This window comes from Mesoplodon bidens (genome assembly GCF_964165515.1).
Source record: "Mesoplodon bidens genome assembly, chromosome: 7".
Taxonomy (NCBI): domain Eukaryota; kingdom Metazoa; phylum Chordata; class Mammalia; order Artiodactyla; family Ziphiidae; genus Mesoplodon; species Mesoplodon bidens.
The window spans coordinates 14,323,513-14,349,190 of record NC_138164.1 but is presented as its reverse complement, the minus strand read 5'-3'; the positions used below and the strand labels follow the sequence as shown (position 1 = coordinate 14,349,190).

General features: G+C 54.1%; 1 protein-coding gene across 1 annotated transcript in view; it reads right to left on the bottom strand.

The window, feature by feature from the left end:
* Positions 1–12,935, bottom strand: part of SCN4B (sodium voltage-gated channel beta subunit 4) — a 19,262-nt gene extending 6,327 nt beyond the window's left edge. The window contains exons 1-4 of the mRNA XM_081239667.1: positions 12,494–12,935; positions 4,763–4,935; positions 3,571–3,799; positions 1,720–1,849 (exon numbers count right to left, since the gene is read on the bottom strand). Of these exons, the coding sequence (XP_081095793.1) occupies positions 1,720–1,849; positions 3,571–3,799; positions 4,763–4,935; positions 12,494–12,554 (593 nt within the window). The 5' untranslated portion in view covers positions 12,555–12,935. The remainder of the gene's footprint in view (positions 1–1,719; positions 1,850–3,570; positions 3,800–4,762; positions 4,936–12,493) is intronic.
* Positions 12,936–25,678: the final 12,743 nt, after the last annotated feature.

Genomic DNA, 25,678 nt, shown 5'->3' with positions numbered 1-25,678 from the left:
CAGCACCTCAAAAAGAGCCACCGAATGAAAGAACGACTGACTGAACTCTAGATCCACCCCATGAATCAGTAGGGTGTGGTGGCAATGGTTGAAGCTTCAAAGCAAACAAGTCAGGATTCAAATCCCAACTCTATCACTTATTGGCCTTAGGCAAGTCACTAAACCACTCTGAACATCACTTTGCTCAACTTCAAAATAAAACTGTACATATTTTATTTTAAAAATGCCTGGTGAGGGCTTCCCTGGTGGCGCAGTGGTTGAGAGTCCGCCTGCCTATGCAGGGGACATGGGTTCGTGCCCCGGTCTGGGAAGATCCCACATGCCACGGCCTGGCCCGTGAGCCGTGGCCACTGAAACTGCGCGTCCGGAGCCTGCGCTCCGCAACGGGAGAGGCCACAGCAGTGAGAGGCCCGCGTACCGCAAAAAAAAAAAAAATGCCTGGTGGAGTACCTAACACATGGTAGGCATGCGGTGAATGACAGGAAGTATTACTATCTATAGCATCCTCCTGATCCAGCTGTGTGCTAGCAAGAAAATGTTAGCCTGCCTTGTTTTTGATGAACTTGTGGTGGCTCCCAAGGATCACTGTTTTCTTTTCTAAGTGCTTTTAAACCATATGTTGAATAACGTGTTCTCCAAATTTGCTCGCCATCAATAGTCAGACTGATTGGTGAAAACAGAATTTGGTCCAGCTCCATGCTCCTGGGCCCTCTTCAGATCTCCAAAACCCTCCCAGCCTTTGGCCACGATACAGGCAGACAACCCAAGAGTTCATCATCTCAACCAGTGCCTCCCTGCTCGCCTCCCCTCTGCTGTTCTCTAAAGTCCCTCCCTGCCTTCCCTTCTTACCAGTGGAATTTCTGCCCTTTCAAGCCTAATTCTTTCTTCTCAACAGAGCAGAATGAAGCCAACACCAACAGAGCATCTCCCCCTTCTCTCTTCCTCTCCTTGTTACTCTCACCCTTTCTGCTCCAATGGCAGGCCTGCCTCATCTCATCTTTCTTGCCAAGAACACAACTTTCAAATGCATTTTGCCTGCTCTGGTTTTGCAATATTCAATTCTGGAGCCTGCCTGTTCTGGCAGTTCTGGGTCTGGGTCGCACCCTTTGTACCTCCCCATCTTTCCTCCCCTTCCTCTTACAGATATCTGATTTATACCTGAATTTATCCTAGGGCTTCCTAGGCGGCCATATCAGCCTTTTCAGACTTTTTATCTCCCTCATTAGGATTTTCAGAATTTCACAATAAGAGACTCCCATCACCCTAGAAGGATCTTCCCATTTTAGAGCTTCTGTACATGGAATCTTATATTTTCCCTGATCTGGGGGAAAAAAAAAAGGCGTCTTAAAGCCTTTGGTAGGACTTTAGATTTAGGTGGTACAAATAGAGAGAGGCTAACGGGATGGGCAGGAAGACAGGGGAATGAGGAAGAGCAAGCAAGTGGGTTGTATTTATGTTCTCAGTGAAGTCAGTGTATTCAACAAACACCTACTGGGAGGATGGGGAAAAGGAAGTGAGATTAGGAATGGGGCTGGAAGATGGGAGGAGGGTGGCAGGGATAGGAAAGAGAGTGGGAGAATTAGGAAGAGAGGATGGGATTAGGAGATAGGCAGAAGGATGAAGGCAGATGGGGTACATGGTGGTGGAAGAGAAGATGCTGGGAACCCCCATAATATGAGAGTGGGTGGTGGGCTGGTGGGAGGACAGGAGTCAACTCACTTCTTCTCCTGAGTCTTCTTGATAATGAAGGCGATTAACTTCTTAACCAGCAGGATGAAGATGAGGAGCCCAATGACCCCGCCCACAACGGCCAGGATGATGAGTGTCACTGTGTTGTCCACTTCCTCCACTTCATGGCCAGAGCAGGGAGAGAAGGGGGGTGGAAAAGGGGAGCAGGAGTCACCATGGCAGCCCAGCAGCTCCAGAGCCTCCAGCCTGGGCATCTGCGACATGCCCACCTCAGGCAGGAAGCAGGAGAAGCTAGAATATGGCATCAGGCTAAGGCATAACAGGAAGACGGCCTTCTCCCCCGACACTCTGCACACACGGCCTCCCGCAGACACCCACACAAGTTCTGGAATAACTCAGACTCAGGGACCACAGCACCCAGGTTTGACTTGACCCTCAAACATGAGACTTTCATTGCCTCTTTCTAGGTCTCCTTTGCCCATGCAGAAAAAGTTGAGAATCTCCTTGTGACATCTTTTATGTGATCAGAAGACACTGGAGCCAGGTAGTCTGGATTTCAACTATAGGATTCCATGGTCACTTACTAGGTGGTAACCTAGAACTGGTCACTTAACTCTTCTAGCCTCAGTTCCCTCAACTGAAAACTGAACCCCTGACTTCCCAAACCTTCTTCACCCACAGTCTCCCCCATCTCTGCTGAGAAAACTCTATCCTTCTAATTGCTCTGGCCCAAAACCTTGGAGTCATCCTTGACTCCTCTCTTTTTTCAAACCCCCATATCCAATCCACCTGAGAATTCTAATGGCCCTAACTTCAAAAATTCCAGGGCTTCCCTGGTGGCGCAGTGGTTGAGAGTCTGCCTGCCGATGCAGGGGACACGGGTTCGTGCCCCAGTCCGGGAAGATCCCACATGCTGCGGAGCAGCTGGGCCCGTGAGCCATGGCCGCTGAGCCTGCATGTCGGGAGCCTGTGCTCCGCAACGGGAGAGGCCACAACAGTGAGAGGCCCGCGTACCGCAAAAAAAATAAAAATAAAATAAAAATTAAAAAATTCCAGAATCATGAGCATCTCCTCTGTAGAAATTCCACACCATCTAGGGAGCAGTGGACCCTCAGGCACACAAGAAACACAGCACGATCAGGATCCTTAAGCAGATTTCCTTCCTTTTTCTCTGTTTCTGCACCTCCCTAGCCTTCCAGGCTACCCCCTCGAAGATGCCCACCCAGGCTAACTCCTCCAGCCCTTTCCCTAAACACCTCCAGTGTCTGGGATCATGTGACATCCTCATCACATGCTTCCTCGTTGTCTGTTTCACCTGTGTCAGACTGAAACCCCACCAACTGGGACTTAAGCTCCAGAGGGAGAGATCATTCTTATCAATCTGTTACCTGTGCCTCTACATGCTTTGCCCCTGTTTCAATTATGTGTTTACCTGTCTTCTGTCCTACCCTGACCTGTCAATTCCTTGAGAAAGAACACTGTGTATCATTCATAACACTCTTTGGTTTGATGCCTGGCGTCCAATCGGCTGTCGCTAACAGAATACACAAGAGTAGTAATAATCAGCACATACAGAGAACTTTACGAAACACTTCCATGTAGCTTCTGTAACTCTCACAACAACCCTAAGCGAATGCAGATTTTACAGATGAGGAAAACAAGGCTCAGAAGGCCTAAGTGTATATCACAAGCTATTCAGGGGCAGAATAAGTATTCAAGCTAAGTTATTCACGCTTCCAGATGTAACTCCAGTAGTTCTTGAAAGCATAAAATGAAAGAAAACACCAACGTGGTCCAGTTCACCATTACACTGAATTGGGTACCCACCCCCACCCCTGTCCTTCCAACTTTACTGCCCTTGTCCCAGCCCTCACTGCATACGTTTATCAACCACTTGGAGGAAGATGGTGGCCTGGTGCTGAAGATAATTCTCCTTGGGGTTCTTCACGTGGCAGGTGTATTTGCCCGTGTCGCTGAACTCCAGGTTCCTCAGCAGAATGGAAATATTGTTCACTTTCTCCTTCACAGAGCCCTCCAGAGTGATGCGGTCCTCATCTTTCAACTTCACCTTGGGGTCTGACTTCTCATTCTTCACAATCCCATCTATGAGCTGTGGGGGGAAGAGGGGAGCAAGGAGGCAGCCAAGAAAGAATCAAGGTCCTTTCAAGAGTCATGACATCACTCCAGCCCACTCCTTGGGTATCTCCCTGCCCAGGTCCAGGAAGAGCCCTCCCCCGGTGGTTTCCTTCCAGTATCGATAGCTCTGCCTGTCTAACCTGGATTATACTGGCTTCAGGCTAAACCCACTTTCTGTTATTAAGGTCTCCCTAGAATGTAGCATGCTTTTACTGTTCTCTTCGTAAAAGCCTTTTAAGTAACGAATCCTGCAAATACCACACTCGTTTCCCTCTGTCACTCCCCCCAGCCTCTGCTGACGCCACATCCCATCTGCCTGAATTCTGACCCTCCATCAGGACATGGATCAATCCCACAGCACTGTGCATTGGTACCCTCTGAATTCAGCGTTTAATTACATCCAGAGTTGGTGTCTTGTGACTTCTGGTCCCCTACTACATTGCAGAGTGAGTACTCAATAAACACCTGCTGGCTGCTCCATCCCCACCCGTGGCCACAGCCCTGGCCCCTTCTCTTCTCCAGCTTGCCCTCCCATCCTTCCAAGGCCTGTTCCCCAGCCCTCCTCCGATTTGGACTCTTCTCATTCCCCCTCTCCAAGTCTTCCAAAGGTCTTGTCTCTCCTGTTTTTTATATTAAAGTATTAATTTTTGCACAAGCTAACCACGTTTCAGGTATTTCTTCAGACCAGACAGAGGACTCTAGCCAAGAATTCCAACAGACCCCAAATTCTGGCAACACAATCTAAGCATCCTTCCCACTTAGATCCTTCTAGACAGGCTCCGAAAAGAATACTGGGAGAAAAGGTGACAAAAGGTCCTGGGGACCATCACCGTGGGGTCAGTCCAGAAATGACCAGAGCCTGGGATGGGAGGCAGGGGTGAGGCGACAAGGAATGGAGGAGGATCTGAACTGTCCTGTCCCCTCCCCGCCTACTTACAATCTTGAATGTATCACTGCTGTTGTAGGACCACCAGAAGCGCAGGTTCTCGAAGCCAAAGCAGCTGGTGAAGGTGCAGGGCAGCAGGATCTCCGTGCCGTTGACGGCGTAGATGGTGGTGGCCTTGCCCACAGATACCTCCAGCGACAGGGACACAGGGACCAGGAAGAGACCTGTGTGAGGGGCACCACCTTCCTTAAAACCCCGTCGGGGGCTTCCCTGGTGGCGCAGTGGTTGAGAGTCCGCCTGCCGATGCAGGGGACACGGGTTCGTGCCCCGGTCCTGGAAGATCCCACATGCCGCGGAGCGGCTGGGCCCGTGAGCCATGGCCGCCGAGCCTGCGCGTCCGGAGCCTGTGCTCCGCAACGGGAGAGGCCACAGCAGTGAGAGGCCCGCGTACCACAAAAAAAAAAAAAAAAAAAAAAACATCGGAACCTCCAGGCTGGAGGCCTGGAAGGGACCTCTCGGACAGGGTGGAGTGGCTTGGGCAGGCAGGGAGGTGTCTATCACCCTTGGTGTCAATATCAAGAAGATGGTTCTCTTTACTTCAACGTACACTGCCTGGGCCACCGCCGTGATTCATTCTCCCGCTTGGCCTGAGCTGGATGGACTTCCGAGCCAGTTAGCAGCCCTTGGGGCATTCTAAGTGACCACCAGGAGTCACCCCAACCCAGGAAAACCAGGCCCCTGCCTCCGTGCCGCGAGTCCGCGCCCCCTAACCTGCGGATGCTGTTCCTGCATCGCCCCCAAAGGCAGGACCCGCGCCTCCCGTTCGCGCTGGGAATTTCCCCGAGGGCTGTGCGCGGCACCCCCGTTACGTTTTCGGGATTGGGGGTGGGGTATTGGGAGACTGAGGAGGTCTCGTGAAGTGAAGAAGAGGAAAATGGCAATCGCGGTCCCTGGACACGGCCCAGCAGCCACTCATCACCGACCCTGGCGGCTCCCACCGGCCCCAAGGGGCGGAGAGGCAGAGGGGCGCCTCGCGCTGGACGTTGCTGAACCACCGAGCGGGACCCCGAGAAGAGAAGGGAGACAGGGCGGACCGGGATGGCATCCGGAGGGGTGGGGTGGAACAGAGCACGTCTGGGCATCGGTCAGCAGCAGCGAGAACCGAGCGGGTAAGGCAATAACGCAGAGAAAGTGAGGGCGGAAGACCCTTTGTGGAGGCCGACTGCGGGCAACCAGGTGCACGCAAGCGGGGTGCCTGGAGAGGGCGCTGCACACTCCGTCCCCTCGTGACCCGAAGTGGCCCATCCTGCCCCCCACTCCCCGCAGCCCCACTGCGGCCTCTTGTCCTGGGAACATCCCCCGAGCCCCACACCCGCGCCCCTGCTTCTTTCCCACACCCTCGCATCAGTACCACCCCTGCCGCTTGAGCAGGTGGCAATCGCGAATTTCCACTCGTGGCCTCCGGGCCCTGCCTCATGAGTTCTTGTAGGGAAGCCTGGTCCTCCTGTCCTACAAAGTCCTTGAGGACAGTCCACCGTACCTCAAGGTCATGGGGAAGAGGGGTGTCAGAATCAGAGAGTAGCTCTCCTTGCCCCTAGATGAAGCAGGCACCCAGGCTCACCCTGGGTGAGGACTCAGAGGGAGTCCTTCTCAGGTTTCCAGTGACCCTGAGAATAATGACCTTTCCCTGGGCCGGGATGCTTGCTAAGGCTATGTGTGACTGTAATCTCATATCACCCTCTCCTCACACCTCACCTGTAAGGTGGTCTTATTAATCACATTTTACAGGTGGGAAAAATGAAGCTCAGAAGAGCAAAGTGCCTTGTGCCTTGGCCAAAGTCATACAACTTCTAGAGGCAGTTGAAATGTGAACTGGGGTCTGACCCCAGGGCTAGTGGGCAGTTGAGAGCATCCATCTGGCTGCACCAACTCCTATGCCAAAGTTTCCCCAGCATCTCTTCCCAGACTGTAATTTCTCTCAACTACTTGGACCTCCAGCCTAGGGCTCCCAGGGTGTAAGAGCTAAAGGATCCAGACTGATCCATGTTACAGACACTAAGTTGCCACTGCCTGATTTTAGAGACAGGACAACAAAGACCTAAAATGGGAGGAAACTTGGCTGAACTGACTGGCTTTAGTGGCCGAGCCACTTGAGAAACCTTCTCAGGCCAGGTCAGCTCCCAGCTCTAAAGGCAATTCCCAGAACTGCCCTGGTTCCCAAGACAGCCAGGGTCAGTCTTTGTTTTAAAGGCCACCAACCTTGCTCTTTCTCCCATTCCACTCTCATGGAAGGACCTCTTTTGTCAAACTTAATTCCCTCATGGAACATCATAAACCAGCTTCCTCTTGTTTTGTCCACATGAGATAATGATGCCTGGTACCACCTGGGCAATGCTTTTTAAATAGGGGAGGGGGAGTTCCCGGCAGTGGGGAGCTAAGATCACACATGCTGCGCGAAGCCAAATAAATAAATAAATAAGAGGAGCTCCAAGGAGAGCTGGCAGCCCAACTGTGCTCTCGGGGCCCCTCCTCAGCTTCTTCACGTCCACTTCACTTCTGAAGGCAAAGTGGACTGCTCTTACCACGAAGCTCAGAAATAACACCCCGTCTCCAGGATCCCCTGCCACTGTCAACAACTGCTGATATTTACTCAGCAATTACTATGTGCCAGGCATATTTAACCTTCACATCCACGCTATGAGTGGTGTACTGTAATACCTCCCTATTACAGACATGGCAACTGAGCATAGAGAGGTTAGGTGACTTACCTAAGGTCAAAAAAAAAAAGAGACATTTCTAGCATCCCAAAGCCCCAAAGCAAGAAAGTCCTTGCTTACATCCTAAAACAGCAGGGTTTGCCCACCTGCTGGGTTCCAATTAGTGCCAAGAGGTCATTTCAATTAGCCTTCATTCTTTGATCAGCTCCTCTGTGCCAGGAATTGTTCTAGAGCAGTGGCTTTCAAATTCACAGAGCGTCAGAATCACCTGGAGGGCAATTACAGCTAGCTCTGCCGAGGAGTTTCTGATCTAGCACATAGAACGGAGCCTGGAAATTTGCATTTCTAAGAAGGTCCCAGGGAAGGCTGTGGTCAGGGATGACACTTAGAGAACCACTGTGCCAGAGGATTTCTACCTGTTCACTCCAAGTTTTATTAGAATGCCAAAAGGTAGGTATCATTTTTCTTATTTTACAGGCAATGAAACTGAGGCTCAGAGAGGTTAAGTCACTTGCCCAGGGCCGCATAATAAATGGTGAATCTGAATTGAGCACCTATTATAAAATAGGACAGGCATTTTACATGCACTGTCCCATTTAATCCTCATAATAATCCTATGAGGTAGTTAGTTATTATTTTTATCCCCAATATACAAAATGAAGAAAAGAGGCTGAGAGAGATTAACCTGCTCAAGGCCACACAACTGGTGAGTGGAATACGCAGTGTACAGACAGCACCCTGCTGTCCACCCCTTTGTGACGGTGCCTCTCCAAGAGAACAGTGCTATCAGGGCCAAGCTCTCCTTAGCACTCTTGGTTTTCTTTTTATCTCTCCCCTTCCCCAACCCCCTGCCCCAGAGGTCTAGGGACGGGAGCCAGACATGAGATTCCACCCTCCAGCCTAGAAGATGGCCTTCTGATCGGAGATCCCAGCTTTGCTTCTCACCCCCTACCGCCCCCGCAAACCAAGGAACAGAGTGCAGAGCTGTGACAGGGAAGCTCTCGGGAGAAGGCAGCTTCCTGATGGCTACAGTGCTCCCTTGGGGCCTGAGCACATGCTCCAAGGATCACCACACCGCCAGCCTCCAGTTCCAGTGTTCGGGATCCTGGGGAAGGTGGCGGGGAATGCAAGTCAGGGGCCAAATCCCTCTCCCCAACCTCAGCCAGAATGGGCTATCCAAGAGCACCAAAGATACACATCAAAAGTGAAATTATTTGACTGCTTTAAATAGAAGCAAAAAAAAAAAAAAACGAGAAAAAAAAAAGTCCAGAACAGAGGAGAAAAGTATTTCTTTAAGGTCTGGCTGATGACAGTGCACATTTCTGCCTGATTAGTGTGTGCCTGTGTGGATGACTTAACTCTAATACACTCGGAACTCCCTGACTCCCAGAGTGAAGCATTACCATTTCCATCGTAGCCTGGAAGGGACAAAGGAAAGGCATGTTTCCACGGAGAAGTTCAGAGCCCTGCCCGAGTTAAGGCATCAGAGAGGCCAAGCAAGCCTGGCTTCTCCACAGCACTCCCTCCCAGCAGGCAAAAGTCCTGCCGGCTGTGTCTGGGAGACTCGTGCACAGGAAAGCCCAGGGGCCTGCCTCTGGTACCTTCTCCCCTGTGAGCCTGAGCTAGGGGGAGAGGAGGGAGCAGGGGCAGGTATAAATCCACTAGAGGACCCCGAGAGGTACTTCAGCAGGATGACCGAGCCAGGGGGGATGGGTCAGCAGACACAAGGCAGGCCTCAATCTGCCCGCTGACCTTGAGAAAGTCAGAGGTACCACAGCCCCAAACCAGGGATGGCTGTCTTTCCTACCTTCTGAGCTTGGTATAAAGCTAAAACATGAGCTTATAAAACACAAGAAGGGGGCTTCCATGGTGGCGCAGTGGTTGAGAGTCTGCCTGCCGATGCAGGGGACACGGGTTCGTGCCCCAGTCCGGGAAGATCCCACATGCCGCGGAGCGGCTGGGCCCGTGAGCCATGGCCTCTGAGCCTGCACGTCCGGAGCCTGTGCTCCGCAATGGGAGAGGCCACAACAGTGAGAGGCCCGCGTACCGCAAAAAAAAAAAAAAAAAAACACACACAAGAAGGGCTTCAGTGACCAAGGCACCCCAACTTAATGACCAGTGTCAGTCAACAATACCTCCAGGCCATTCACATGCTGTTTTATACTTTCACCTTGTATTATTTCTTGGAGGTAATTATTTCCATGTGGTTATTTCCTTAGATAAAGAAGGACTTCCTTTGCTTTGTCCCAAACTAAACTCTTTAGAATTTCTTGTGTGTGTTTCAGACTGAGGGCCTCTTTCTGGCATCATGGGATTGATGAACAAGTCCTCCTACTCATGATCTTGTGGAATTCAGTCCTAAGCCCCTAAGCCTTGCCTTTGCTCACTGAAAGACCCTAACCACTGAGCCACTCTCAGAGCAGCCATTTTCTTTGCTATTTACTGATCGGCCCCTTCCTATATCATCTGGGTGCTGCGGTTTCGTCTAAGGATTGACTCAGGCCACCCATTTAAAGTAAAAATGTGTTTGGTACATGCAAATGTTATCATTAAATACACCGGCAGGGATCTCAGGGCTACCATCAGACATTCCAAGGCAAATGCCAAGGCGGAAACATTCTGCCACCTTTTCCCACATCCGGGGACAGTGACACCCACCTTGGGGTGGAGGGAGGAAAGAGGGGCAGCGTGGCGCCCTCTCTAAGTTTAGCTCCCAGGGCTCTCCTGGCAGGGCAGGCGGAATCACAGCTGCCTTTAATAAGGAAGCTGATACACTCTGGCCCCCGGGGGAGTCAGACAGGCTCAAAGTTAGAGCTGGGAGGCAGAAAGTGGGCCGAGGTCAGCAGAACAAGACCCCTCCTGGGGTGCAGGCCCTGGGGGCCGTGGGGGGGTGGGGGGCAAGGCTGAGCCAGGAAGGACCCTGGGCCCAGAGACAGAGGAAAGATTTCAGCTCCCTCTCCCTAGGCAAACTGCCTCCTTCCCGCCCACACCCAGGGGCTTTGCAGGGATAGAAACATGCCCCTGCGACAACACTGGATGCTCAACAAAACCAGCTTTGCAAACAAGTCCAAGCAGAGTGTCCATCCCTCCTCTTGCAGGCCACGGAACGGGTGCGTTGGTGCAGCCAGCCCGTGGCTTATGCAGAGAGCCCTACACCCACAGCAACAGGGCAAAGTGGGAGGATCTGTACCTGGGGTCTACTTAGCACGCTGGTCCCACCAGCCACGGCAGGCATTAGGGCTTGGGAGACCCCACAGGCCTGCATCTCCAGAAGAAGCACAAATCCCTGGTTGCAGATTAAAACCTGGGGTCTTTCTCCATTTCCCCCCTTTCCCATCTTCTTCTCCATGAACTCCTTACTTACCCTTTCCTTTATCCTTCCTCTGAGTGGGACTCAGCACCCTCTCCTTAATTGCCTTCTCATTAAACAAGCCCTTAATAAATACATACCAAGGGAAAGAGGGTGGGGCAACACAGCACCCTCACAAGTGATAATTACACAGAGATCACAGTAATTAAGCAAATCAGGGAACAGGAAGGGGTGGGTAGGACACACACATTACCAGTTACATGCTTAGGAAGGGACTGGCACCCATTTTATCCCCAACTTCGCAGTTGAGGATAAAATGGCCATGGCCACAGTGGGAACTCGGGCTGATCAGGGATGGGGTTAGGGGCAGCTAGTGTAGAGTGGCACTGTGCCTAGCCCATGAAGAGGAGCCTCAGTCCTCACAGAGGCCCACTTCCTAGGGTCACTGTGAAACCAGCACATCTGTGCCTAAGGTACAAGAGAGAACACCAGTGACTTCTATCCAGCTGTGGGCATGTAATAAAATCAGTGGCTCCTGAGTGCAAGACATACTCTATCCCCCCTCCTCCACCAGGTGCCAAGTCTGCACACAGATTACATTTGCAGAGGCAGCAGTGACCGCCCTTAAAGACTCCTGTCTCCCTGTTTTCAGCCCAAATGCCTACATGGTGTGCCTGACCCGATGAGCGGGGAGCTGCCAAAAGCCAAATGTGACAAATATAAACAGGAAGCGGTGCAGGTGCCAGAGATGGAGTCGGCTTACATTGAAATCCAACTATAATTTGTGAGGCGATTACATTCTGGACTAATAAATATCTCCCAATCTGTTGGAGTTTGATGCTCAAAACTATCGTGTGCATATTAATAGATAATAATCTGTTCCTTCTGTGTCCTCTGGATGTGCCCCCTCCGTCTTCATACTCATACCAAAAATGAAGAGCCAGGAGCAGGTTAAACAGGTTCCCCCACCACCACCACCCCCATGGAATCTTTACCTAAGAAGAGAGATAAGATCCTTCCTAAAAGGGGGCTTGGGGAATTCCCTGGCGGTCCAGTGGTTACGACTCCGCGCTTTCTCTGCCAAGGGTGCTGGTTCAATCCCTGGTTGGGGAAATAAGATCCCGCAAGCAGGCGCGGGCCATAAATAAATAAATAAATAGGGGCTTGAACTGTCCTCCAAGTCCCTTCAACCCCAGCCAGTCTGCAGGGAAGGCAATGGGCACTGGGGGAAGTAGAAAGCAGAGGAGTCAAACAGAAAAAGGACCAGGAGGAAGGGGAGCTCCCCCACCCCCAAGTGGTGCACGCTACTGCCTGGGCAACAAGCATCCAAGTTGCAAACGGCTCTGGGCAGAGGTAGAAACCAGCATCCCAACAATCACACGTTGGGATGCAAACCCACCTGGCATCCCCTACACCCAAGGCAAAGACACCGTCCCCCAGCACGCTTAAACCTCCGAACACTGGGCCCCAAGATTCAGCTTTAGAAGCCCGGAGCTGAAGGCACCACAGACAGCAAAGAACTAATCTCGGGGCTGGCTGGCCGGATGGGGCAGGGGACGGCGCACGGTCCCCAGGGAGCTCAGCAGTCCGAGCCCGAGTCCGGCAAGAAGCGGTGGCCGCGATGCTCATTCTGTGCCGCACTCCAAAGCCCACCCCGTCCAAGGCGCTGCTCTTCTAAGTGTCTCCTCCTCTGGGGGACGGTGGGGGAAGGGTGGGGGGAAGAGGCAAGAAGAAACCAAGCCGGGGCTGCCTTACCCAAAAGGCCAGTGCCCAGCCATCTCGCCCGGGCTGCACCTCGGTGCCCAGCCCCGGGCATCGTGCTGTTCTCTGCGGAGCGCACCAGGGGCGCGGGGACAGGATACACAGGTCACAGCCGCTCGCAGCCCTCGGTCTGCAGTCGGCCCCGAGGCTGCCGGGGAGCCGTGCGCCGCCGGCCGGGGCTCGGGAAAGTTGGCGCGGAAAGGGCGAAGAGGGGGAGGGAGGGAGAGAGAGGAGGAGCCGGCTGCGGGAGCAGCCGCGGAGGGCAAGGGGAGGAGAAGGAGGGGCCCGAGGAGGAGGACCCGGAGCAGGAGGACCTCCGAGCTAGTGCAGAGGCGAGCGACGCTGCTCCTCTGCTTTGGAAGCGCTCCAGCCGCAGGAGGGGCGGTGGCCGCCGCGGAGCCCGGGGCGCCCCCGCCTCGTGGTCCCCGAGCCCCGGGAGCCTGCCGTACCGGCCGCCCCCACCACCACCCCTGCTTCCGCTCCGGCTCGGGCTGGGCGGCTGCGGCTTCGCACTGCAGGGCCGCCCTCAGCCGCGCGCATCATCCCGTGCGCTGAGCTGCCAATTAGGAGGATAGTTTGGGGAGGAGTAGAGATGGAGCTTTTCGGGTGTTGGAAGGCTGTGATGTTCTGCTTTGAGGAACACGAGTAGGGTAGCGGCTCCCTCTCCCGGGGCCGCGAAGGGACCGCTCGGATGCCCGCAGCCAACACTGCAGCAGCCGGCGGGCGTGTGCGGGCTTGCCCGCCGCGGCCGCCGACCCGCGAGTGTACAGCCTCGCGGAGCCCCGCTGTGCAGGGTCCCGGGAACCCGGCTTCCAACTGTAAACTGCCCCCGTCACCGCCCACCATCCTCTCCCACTGCTTCATGGACTCCTCGAAAATCATGATGCTCCTGGTTAGGGAATCGGCCAGATATCACCGATCGGGTCCAAGCCCCGCTTCAGCCTCCCGCGGTACCCCTATTTCTCATTTCTCCCACCTAGGCCACCCCCCCCTCAGACCCTCCCCTTTTACCCCCCTCCAAGGGTGTCCTGAGTCCTTCAGAATCCTGGAAGACTCCCTTGGCCTCGCCTCCCTTTTGGGGTGGGGGTCGAGGAGCCCAGGGCAGGCGTCCGGGCCTGGGGGGTCACAGCCAGGTCAGAGGGCTTTTTCCCAGACCCTCTTGAGTTACAAGTGACTAGTGCTACTTGGGGTGGTTTGGTGACTCATGTCTGCTATCCTCCTCAGCAGCCCCTTCCCGGCCATCCCAGCCCCCTCCCGCCACCACAGGGCCTGTCTGAGGTCCTGACCCTCCAACCTTTGCCTGTCTGGAGCCTGGTTCAGACCTGGAAACCTACTCCCACTTCATGGCCTGACCTCTGCTACTGCCCCCGCACCGCCCACCTTCTTAACCTGGGGTCCCTGGGGGGCTTCAGAGATCATGGACCCCTTGAGGTTGTACTGGAAATGCTGAATGTCTCTCTTTTTTTCCAGGAGAGAGGCTTGCTCAGTATAGCTCTGACAGTGGGATAGGGGCTCTGGAGTTAGGCACTGGGGAATCAAGTCCCAGCTCCAGCGTTTATTGTCGTATGACCTTGAGCAAGTTATGCAATCTTCTGCAGCGGCTTCCTCTGTAATATGGTGAAAGTGATGATATTCACCTCATGCAATTGTTAAGAGCAATGCCACCCTTAGACCTGGGCAACAGGGGCCTCAGCCCTGGGCTCCTGAGCTTGGAGGGCCTCACTCTGGCCCTCCTCTGGCCCTACGCCTCCTCACCGGAAAAGTGGTTCCTGGGACAGAAGGGAGGGTAGTCTATCCACCTCCTCTTCTAGACCATGCTCCGAACATCCGGGACCCTGGAATTCCCTGTTCACATGACCCGATTCCGAGCAGGCCTCTTCCCCGGGTCAATCCTCTCAGGAGTTGCCCATGCCGGATGTGCACTCACAGGCCTAGGGAGTGGGCAAAGGGCAGCTGTTTACAGAGGGTGGGAAGCGGATGGAACTTGACATGCAGGTGGAGGGTTCCCAGGCGTGCACGAGAGACCCTGTCCCAGCAAGACCAGGGAAGAGTGGACCAGGGAATGGCTTTTGGGCCTGGTCTTAAAATTAAGACTGAGGAAAATTCATCAAAGGTGGAGGATAATAGATGAGTTTTAACACTTCGTTATCTTGATTCATAACTTATATTTAGACATATATGTAATTATCATTTGTGCAGTTGCCCCAGGCCTCACAAACATCAGATGTGGACCTATGAAGACTGGATGAGATATTATCACACGTAAAAGTGCTAACAGAGTTCTAGGTGTAGGGTCAGCCCGCAGTACATTTCAGCTCTTATTATTCTCAAAGAGGTCTAGGGCCCTAAAAAGGTTAAGACTCTTCCTGTCTCCAAGTTTGCACGTTTTCCCCCTCCTTCTCCAGGAGGTCCCAGACACCAGATCCACAGGGCCAGACATCTACACTGCCCACTTTATTTTTACAGCAGGGGTCAAGTTTCTCAGAGCCGGAGGCTGATTTGAGACAGGAGGTGAGCCAAAGGGAAGGAAAGTGACCCCTGCCCAGAGAAAGGGGAAGGGAGGGGACAGCAGTCACTGGATATCTTTAGACCCTGGTGACACGAAAAGTGCCAGCTTCCTCCGTGCCCTCCACCTTCTCAGCTGCCTCGCTGCTCACCAATTCTTGGAGCCAGAAGGGTCCTTAGGAAACCCACACGCCTCCCAAATGAAGAAACAGGCCCAGAGAGGTAGAATGTGTGGCCCAAGGTCACAGAGAAAGTGATTCTTAAAGTCAGAATTAGAACTTCCCCCACTATTTGATTCCCTCCCTCCACACCCCCAGCTTTCCTCTAAAGAACATCATGAGGGTTCCACAGCTGGGCAGAAAAAGTGCTTGAAAGATGCATTAGCGGCTAGAGGAGTTTTACATTTAGAGAGCACTTTCCTCAAAAATTCTCAAAACCCTAGTCCATCGATCAGATGGACGGGCACTTTGGCTCTTTCTCCTCCTCTGGCTGGAAGTCCCTAGAGGGCAGGATGGTGGTTTGGACACAGCCCCGCGCTGTGCCCAGCAGGCTGGATTCGTGGTGGTGGGGTCCTGCACACTCAGGTCTTGGGCAGCCTGGCTCAGAAATACCTTGAAGAGCAAGTTTTCAGGGATGCAGAGATGGACTGGACCCTGAGCCAAGGAGCTGCCAGGAAGCTGTTCTCAGGTGGGAGGAGATAGGGCCTAGATTTAAGGGGAAAGGAGATTTTTCCAGGGGGGTGGGTGTGCGGGGGAGGGCTCGGGTTCTTTGAAGCAGTTAGTCCAACAGTCGTCTCTGAGACCAGGCAAGCCTCTCGGTTCCTGCCCTCCGCCTCCACCCCGGGCCCTCCGGGGAGCAGGATGGGAGCTAGGAAGCAGCGCAGGTATGAGGTTCAGTGTGTGGTAGGGAAGTGGCTCGGGCAGAAATGGGGGCAGAGCTCCAGCTCCCAGCCTCCGGGAGTTGCTTTTACCCAGGAAGGTACTCAGCCCTGGGGGTGGTCCCACCTTCCACCTCCACCAGGGCGGGTAGACGGAAGATTCCATCTCCTGTCAATTCTCAGAAAGCTAGCCAAGACCCCGGCAGGGGAGGAAGGGAGAGCTCCGGTGAGGTCTCCAGAGCTATTTTGAGAGGAGTTCCTTCTAAGTAATAAGATCCTGGCAGGGAGCCTCCTCCTCCTCTGGCTCCCCTATTGCCCTTGCCCTTGCCTGCCTCTCCCCCTCCCCCATAAGCCCTCTCGGCTCCTGTCGGGGCATTGCAGGTAATGGAGCTGGACAGCAGCCGCGCTGACCTGGCTCAGAGAGGCAGAGGAGAGGAGGCTCTGCAGGGATTCCCCCCCCACCGCAATGTCCCCACCTCCCAGCCCCTCTCCCTCTGACCTCAGATCACTCAGATCGACACCAGGAGCTTATAACCCTGTTATAAACAGGGCCCCAACCTCAGGACAGTGGAACTGCAGGAGCCGGGATGCTCTGCATACAGTAACTTAAAGTTGAATGCTCCCAAATCCTTCTGCCTCTGGGGTTGGGGTTGGGTGGATGCTACCTGGCCAGGCGTTTGGGAGTCTCCTTCTAATGCACCTAGGTCTGTTCCCTGCCCATCCCGACTCACCATTCCTGCCCTCCAGCTCAGTGCTCACTTGCCTCAGCCACAGTCTCAGCATCCACTGAAGTTTGGCTGGTGCTGAGGGGGTTAACAGGACAGCATGCACCAAACCAACCCGCAGGCACGTGGCCCAGCAGCCCAGCAAGGAACCAGTACTGGCCCCCTTGCCCGCTGCTCCCCAGCCCAGCTCGCATCCGACTTGGAGCAGCGATGAACTCTTCCTGAGCTCTCCTCACCCATCTCCGCTTTCTCTAAGGGCTCTGGGCGCACCTCCTCCATCCCTCCCTTCCTCTTTTTCTGTTTTCTGCCAGGTTCTTTCCAAACATCCTTTCAGGCAAAGGGGGGTGGGGAGCCCCAGACAGATGAGCTCATTGGGGGGAGGAGGGCAGAGGGAGGAGGGAGCTAAAACATCCTGACCAGAGAGATGCTCACTGGACAGTCCCAAGCTGGAGAGGGGCATGTGCCCCCTTGCAGGAGCAGGCGTCTGCTTCCCTCACTGCAGCTCAGAGATGGGGTGAGTCCTGGGCATCCCTTTATTCTGGGCCACTTTGGGGTAGGGCGTGAAGCCCCATGGCAGGGTCTCAGCCACCCTACCCAGCACCCCAGAGCTGTGTTTACCTCTGTGTTTCGTGGATTACCATGCCCCACCGCTTGTCCATCATGGGAGGATGGGGGCTCAGGAGGGCTGGGGGTCGGAGGCACTGGGAGGGTTTGTCATTCATTGTAGGGGGACTGCCTAGTCAGCAGAATGGTTAGACGTCCTCCTGGAACCGTAGACCTGGTCCTGCCGCTGAACTGGGCACTAGGACAGACTGACCAAACCAGAAGCGTAACATGGTGCCGAGCGCCAGGCAGGGCTCCCCGAGCGTTCTGGTCCCATCCGCTCTGAACATTTTAGTGTGAGGGCAGCGGATCTTGCAAAGTGAGAGGAGGGAGAGGATGTGGAGTAGAAGAGGAGATGTGGCGGGGGCAGGAGGTCAGGAGACATGGCCAAGGGGGAGGGAAGAGGCAGGGGAGCAGGGGAGAGTCGGCCTGGAGTGAAGGGGAACCTGGGGACGGCGGAGTGAGACACAGGCCGAGGAGGAGGCGTGGGGATGGAGACAACTGGTCAGCAGGTGAAGAAGGGGTTTTGTAGGTTTTCAGAAACCAGGAGAGGAGAGGGTGGCCAGCGGGGGCCAGAGCTGTTTGCACAGAGCTGTGGGGTTGGGGGTCAGTCCAGGCAGGAGGTGGGATGTTAGAGACCCACTGGGAAGCCTTTGCCTCTGCTTCCAGACACTTTGGCCCATCTCTGGCTGCCCACAGTCATTTTGAGATTGGCTCCCAGTCACCCTTCCCCCACCCACTCCTAAGTCTCTGGGCTGCAAGAGGCCAGTTCCCTGACCTTTCCCAATCACAGCCGGATGTGATTGATGGCTTTGGCATCGCTCCTCCCTGGGTTTGAATTCTCTGCTATTTTCTAACTGTGTCACCTTGAGTGTACACATAACTTAGTATAACAGGTCTCCTCATCCGTAAAAGTGAGAAAAGAATGCATATCTGGGGAGTTGTCCTGAGTACTGTCAGCCGATACACATAGAATATTGAGCTCAGGGCCAGGCACAGAGTAGCTACTCAGTACATGGTGGTCATCCTGATTAGTCTAGCCGACTGTCACTCACCCTGCCACCACCCCGGCCCCACCCTCTAAACCCTTTGAGGCTGGATATGAGCCCGCCCATCCCACTGCCCTTCTCAAGAGCATCAGCTCCTGTGGAGAGCCCACAGGGTGTGAGCCTGCTATGGGGCAAGGATGGGAAGGCTGAAGACTTTGACAAAGCTGGGAGGGTGAAGGGAGGACAAGACTGAAAAGATGGTCGCCATTCTCTAAGGTCTTGTTTGAAGGAGAGGGTAAGCTTTGCCCCAGCTGGAGGGTCAAAGATACAAGTTAGACTTGGCCTGATCTTTGGAAAGAAGTTCCTGAGGGCTCCTAACTCCGAATTTCCACCCTCTTCCAGCCTATTTCTCACTGTGAATAGGGGCTCGCCACCTACCCTCTCCCCACCACCATTGCTAAGTCAGGTAAAGATGAATAGGGCAAGCAGGTAGAAGAGTGCAGAGGCAGCCTGGGGTAGAGCGTGACTGAGTAACAAGGCAGAGGGACAGGAGTTTGCCCATTCATGTGTCCTGTTTATCTTCAGGCAAGCAAGAGTTAATCCTACTCCTATCATTTGAATCCTAAAATGAGGGCTGCAGAGGGCCATTGTCAGTAAATTTAGAAAGCGTCTAAAAGTATGCCCTGACATATGAATCTTCTCGACAACACCCCCAAGCTATGCTTGAATACCTTCCGGGATGGGGAGCTCATTACCTCAGAGAAACTCAACTCCCTGCACAGCTCTGACTTCCACTGGATCAATATCTGCCTCTGTCCGCCAGCCCTAATGCTTCGCTTTGGGGCAGAATGGGTCAAGGCGAATCCCTCTCCTTGTGGCCACAGCCCCACCCGCTGTATTAGCCATCAGCTGTGACACACACTTCCCCTCCAGAAGGAACACACCCCTTCTTTTGCCCATTTGCCCACGGGAGGGTCTCAGTCTGTTGAGGCAAACAGTTCTAGTCCTATGCCACCTGTTTACAGGGAATTTGTCGCAGTTGAGAAGCAGAGGCAGCTGCAGTTGGGATAAAAGTGACTTTGCCAAGGCTGTAAGGGACAACCCTTCTCCTGGACTCCAAAGTAGCCAAGCTGAGCACCCAGTGTCCACTTGTCCCCCTTCCCAGCACCTCGTGGACTCTCAAAGTCATTGTTGCCAGAGAAAAGGAGAAGCTGCTTCACAGGCTACCTACTCCCAGCTCATCTATTCCCACCACCTCTCTCCCACAGTCTTTCTCCCTTTTCTAGGCAGAGGCCCTCCTCAGCCCTGCAGAGGAGTGCGGTCCTAGGCTAATCTGTTTTAGGACCAAATTTATGGGCCATGTCACGATGCCAGGATACAGTTCTAAGATGAGCTTCCTTCCCCGTGGCTCTCTGGAGCTCTCAACCACTGGGTGGCCGGAGCCTGTCCTAAAAGGTGGTTGGTGCCCTGCGCATCAGCATGGTAGCAGGCAGCCAGGAATGACTAGAACCTGGCAGGCTTCAGGGTCAATTTCACCACGGCCATCCAAGAAGGGTGCCCGCAGAGCCCTGCCAGCATGGACCTTCTGAGCCAAAGGAGGAGGGCAGGAGACCTCAGTGGGGACCCATGCTCCTGTGCACCCAGCTGCCCAACCCATATCCCACCAGGCACTGCCCCAGCTTCCTCTCACCTGAAGTTTTTTAGCACAACACCTGCAAGATAGGAGGGAGACAAGTGGCCTAAGATGGACCATATACAAACCAGCATGAGGAAAGGCACTCTACTGTGGTGTGGAATGGGACTTGGAATGGAGACTAAAACCAAGCTCTGTCATTAGCGTACTGTGTGACTTTGGGAGAATTACTTTCCCTCTCTGAACCTCAGCTTTCAAAACTGTGCCCTTACAAGAAGCATGGGGGCCTCTTTTTGTTCAACTCAAGCCCACTGGGAAGGGGCAGGCAGAAGCCTGGGCTGGTGTGGGCTGCTGTGCCGAGCTGTGCCGAGCGCTAGGCTCAGACGGGCTGTGGGCTGTGGGAAGAACAGGTGGCCTGGAGCCAGCTGGGAGATCCTGGACTGTCCTTGACTCATCTTGTGGCCTTAAGCAAATCACTTCCCCGATCTGGTCCTCAGTTTCCCCTTCAGGATAATCAGGAGACTTGGCCAAGTAGTCCCCGGGATCCCTCTCGTCTCTGATGTTGTAAAGATCTACTCTTCCCCCTCCCCCTCTCCTTTTGGGCCTCAAAACCTGTCCTAGGGACTCTGAGAGGCTCCGCATACAGACTACTATTCCGGGGCAGCCGGCCATGGGCAGGCCGATGGCTGTGCCTGAGCCCTGCAGGGGCTCCGGCGGGAAGCAAAGGAGCGGTGGGAGTGGAGAAGCACCAGCACCTCAGGTGGGGGACACAGGAAGCCGGTGAGCAATTCTGAGTTGCAGGGTGGGAGCTAGCCCTTCCCGCACACGGCAGCTTCTTCCTCAATCAGAACTACCTCACCAGGCCCCAGGCAGGCTGGGCCCCAAAACATCAGTTTAGGGGAGACACCTGAGCCCAACCCAGTCCTCCCAGAAGCCAGGACCTGCTCCAAAGTGTCCTCCAAGTGTTCTGGGGGAAAAGCCTTGGACTGAGTTAGATGCTGGTTCCACCGGGAAGGAACCAGCCAGAATCTCCAGCACCTGAGTCCACATCCCCTGCCTCAGTTTCCTATCTGTTAAGTAGGGAAGCATCCTCTCTGACATCCCATCCTTGGAAGGACTCAGGGGCTCCGAGGGCAGACATCCTTTTAAACCAAGGTACCTTTGGTTCTGTCAAATACCAGCCACCTCTGTTTAATGCTGCCACCTTCTATCTGGCTTCTTTCTCGGGTAGCAGCTGCCGGCATTAGGACTACGAATGTTAGGCTACTCCTAGAATATTCTAAAATGCATCTGACCACTAAACCAGTGGTGAAGGTCTCTGGGTTACCAGGGAGCAGGCAGAAATGACAAAGAAACGATGAGAAAAGTAGAAACCAAGCACTTCAGCATTTCCTTGCATTCAGAAAGCTGAGGATTTTCTTATCGGGTGAGCCTCCTAGGCAAGGGTGTGTGGGTGTGTGTGTAAGAAAGAGAAAAATGCAAAGAGATACAAAACCAGAAGGCAAGAGAGAAAAAGACTGGGTTGTCTGGGAGAGCAGAGTCCCTGGGCCAGGTGGTTGCCTTTGGTGCTGAATTGAGGGCCGATTCAGCAGCACGTAACTAGGATAGAGCAGTTCGCAGATGGGACATGAGCGGCCTGATTCTTCCCTGCAGCCACCCTCATCCGTGAAGTTGCATGAGGGCCGACTCTGCACCAGCTGTCAGCTATTTCTCTTGAGCCCAGAGCAGATGAAACAGATGTCTGCCTAGTCAGACACAGCTTAGAAACAGAGGGAAGGAAGGATGGCCCGTCCACCCATGGAAAGAATAGACATCATCGGCATGACGGTTAGCCTTGGGGGCATAAAGGGTTGTCCTCTTCCAGAAATAACCAAGAGCCCTCCAGGAAGTCGGTGTTTAGCCACCCTGTCCCCAGGGTGCTTTCAAGGTGGATGGAGTCCCCCAGGATTCTGTGAGGGCGATGAGGGAAAAAGAGGAAGCATCTAACAAGGGGGGAGCAGAATGATCTCATCCTTGATGGGGACCCAGCAGTGTCAATGGCATCTCCAGGAAAGGAACAACAGGACTCCCTGTGACCATCCTGGCACCGCCTCAACTTGCCCCACTCTGCACCCCTGAAAAAAGTCACACTCCAGGGATGTTCAGGGGAGACCATCTGTTTATTGCAGCCAATAAATCCAAGCAATGAGACAAACTGCAACAGAAACAGTCTGCTCCCCAAAGCAGACACATCACAGCAGTTGGGTCACAGAGGACCATTTCAGTTTCTCTCTCCACCACCTCTTCCATTACCACAGAGCACATAAATCCTAGAAAGTGCATAAGTAGTTGTGTTTTCCCCTCCAAGTGCACAAACAGCAATAAGAACATTCCATAATTTGCCTTTGGTGAATCAACTCAAAACACTGAGAAATGATTGTTTCCCCCTCCACGTAACCTTCAGGGTGGATGTAGTGAGATGTTTTATATTTGTATATATAATATATCTCTACCTATATATAGACTATGTCCAAACAAGCATCAGCAAGCTTCAATAAAGGAAGACATCAGCAAGAGGCACAGCAAGAGACACAGGCTGTCTATCCTTAAGACGTATGTAGGAAGAAAAATGTCTCCATTCATCACCCGTTCCAACTGCACCAAGCCATTCCTATGGCCTGGGACTGTCTTTTGGACCTGGCCAGCATTTTCAATTGTCCATCTGCTTAACCTGACCTTGCAAATACTTACCAGCCTAACCTCACCAAGGAGACTCACAGGGAGAAATATGGATCCAGCTTTTCCTTTTTTTAAGTCGGGAATAACTGTGATTAGTCCAGAGCTAGGGGGCAGATAGCTATTTCCAAAGCCAGTTCCAAGGCACCTCAAGGCATTTCAGTCCTGAAAAAATGTGCTTTGTTCTTATCAGCTAAATCCCATGGGTTGGCAAGCCCATCTCTCTTTACAGGGGCCCTTAATTAGGAGAAAGGGACAGACAGGGGGTTCCAAGAGAGGAGGAGAGGCAGAGGCAGTTGAGAAAACCAGCAGACAGAACCCAGCAGAGCGCAGTGATGGGAACATGCAGCCAGAAGTAGGGCTTGAGCCCCACGGTGCAGGAAGAGGTATACACTAGAAAGCAGGGTGCTGTGGAAACATCTCACCAGTCTCCCACCTCTACTCACAGAAGCCCCATTTTGTTCCCAGCCTCATTGCCCTGGGGGAGGCAGCTCTATGAGGCCTCTGGAAGAGACTCTAAGAGGCTCGGGAAGAAAGTGCATATGAGGATGTGTACCTGAGACAAAGGTGGTTCCTGGCCCATCCCCATCTGCTTGGGCGCCTGAGGCCCCTGGAGAGGCGTTGCTCTCCCTAGGACCCTCTAGGTCAGGGCAGAGAAAGGAAGGAACCCAGAAGTCTTGGGCTTCTTTATAGAGAGCTAGGACTTCTTAGAATAAGCCTAGGGAATCTTGCAAACAATTTCCCTAAATGTTATGAGTCCTAGAAAGAGAAAAGTTCCCAGCATCCACACAGATCCTCACTCATCCTGGAAGAGGAGGGCACTTAAGAAGTTGCCAAAGAGTGAAATCTGCAAGCTGCAGACATGTTATTACAACCACCCTTGGTCTCAGCTGGAGCGAGGGTGCCCACTATCCATCTCTCCCCTCTCAGCTGGTTGGCTCCAAGGATGGGCAATGTCCACCTACCCCAGGCATCCTGGGGGCTTAGCCCACCCCCACTGGCAGTGTGTTGATTGGCAGTTAGGTACTGATGGGCTAGAATTTCCAGGTGAGCTGGACTCATCCCACCCAGGAGCTCTCAGGCTGGTTGCCCACCCTCCACTCTGTGCCCACTCTGTCTGGCCTCTCACCCTCTTCCCTATTGCATCTTCCCTCTTTCCTTCCTTTCCTCCCTTCCCAGGGCCCAGATTCTGGAATTTCTTCCTTTTTCTCCTACTCCAGCCCTGGAAGCAGTGGCTGCAGAGGTGGAATTAGATGCACACACACAAAAAATTCATCTTGGTCCCCACAGTGCTGACCTAGCAGTTCCCAGCTCTGTTATGGCTTTGTGTGCATCTCCAGTACCTGGCCCAGTGCCTGGCACATAGGAGATGCTCAATAAATGGATGTTGAATTGAAGTGAATTAAACTGAGTCGCCCATATGCTATTACTCTCTCCCCAAAAAGGCCATCTGCTGGGCAGAGGCAGAGAGGGGTCCCAGAAGCTGTCAGAGTCCCATCTCTACCCCATTTCCCCAGACTCCTGCCCTGGGCTCTGACCCCCTGAGCCCAGGCATGGCCTGAGCTCTGAGAAAGGCTGGGAAGTGCTGCAGAGGGTCAGCCTGGGGTGGACGTGGGGCATTCCAGCAGCTCTGCCCTTCCACTCCCATCACCCCATCCCTGCCTCAGTCACAGCCTGGAGGGGCTGGGCTCCAGGGAGGTGAGCAGGGCTGGAGTAGCTCACCTCCCTCTCCTCACCTCCTTCATCTCTCTGTCTGCAGAGGCCCCTCCCACTGGGCAAAGTGTGGCTCTATTCATCCAAACTGGAGACTGAGGAACCAGAGGAGAAGCAGGCCGCTCAGTTGTGAGTTTGAACGTCAGTCTCCCGGTCTGTAGTATGGGTGACTTGGCTAGCTGATCTCTGAGGATCTTCCAAGGCAGTTTCTCTCTGTCTCTCTCCCGCTCCTAAGGCTTGAGCAATTCCCTCTTCATGTGAGTAAAATGGCAGTAAAAGTTGGCTCCGCACAAATGCTACTTTCCTCCCCCCAGAGAGAACTGTCGGGGCAGGGGAGGGTGTGACATGGCTCCAGATGTGACATGGCCACAGGGTCTCAGAGGCTACAAGGCTCCCCTCATGCTTCCCTCAGGGCGAAAAGCCAGATGAATCCCTGCTGCACACCTACTCCTCTGACGTGGCTCCCACCCCCTCCCTCCTTATCTCCGTACCTCAGCTGCTCCTGGCCCAGGCAATGGTGGCCACCCTGGGGGAGAAGGCAGTCAACCTTGAACTCCATTTTACAACACAGTCCCCAGCCCCTCGTCCCTCAGCTAACTTTGCAATTGTCTCCTGTGAGTGGGTAGCTGTAGTGAAAAATGACCACCACCTGGAGAAACACGACTCCCCGCCCCCCACGGCCTAGCTCAGCAGCCCTTTGGTACTTTCCCTGCCAAAAATCCCAAGGGCTTAGCAAGCCCACAGAAACCCAGAGGCTTCTGTGGTAGCAGCTATCGAAGGAGAAAGGTGAGAGCAGAGCTCCCTGGGCCAAGGCTTGTCTCCAGCTGCCTCCAGCTTCCTTCCCTTCAAGGCCCAGGAAATGCACAGTCATCCCTTCAACACACACCCCAAGTTATAGGAACCCATCACCACCCCCGTGACAAGGCTGCCCAGGGCTAGGGGCAGCTCAGAGAGCAGAGGCATGCCACACCCCAGGCCTTCTAGAGGCAGCCAGCAGAGCCCCGTCCCACCTGCAGGTCCCCTCTGAAGCTGCCACCAGACCAGTCCACGCACTGGGCAGCCTGGACAGCTGGCCTCCTCCTCCTCCACTGCCCACCCTCCCCCTTCTCTCTCTGCGCCCCTCCCACAGGCCTCCTGCCTCTTCTCAGAGGCTGGCAGTTTTGAGCCCGCTTCTCCCTCCCCCCAGGGCCCACACATCCCAGACGCCAGGGCAGGTTTCTCCAATCAAAGAGAGGTGAGTCTCTCTTGGTGCAGGGTGGCGGATACGAAGGGAGGGGTGCAGGAGGCCCCAGGTCAGCCCTGGGATCCTGGTTCGAGAGAAGCACACCAAGAGAGGGTAGGCGGGGGCACACTGTGCGGGGCGGAGGGTGGGAGGGAGACAGGATGCAAGGGAGGGGCTGCAGGGCCTCCGCCCGCCCG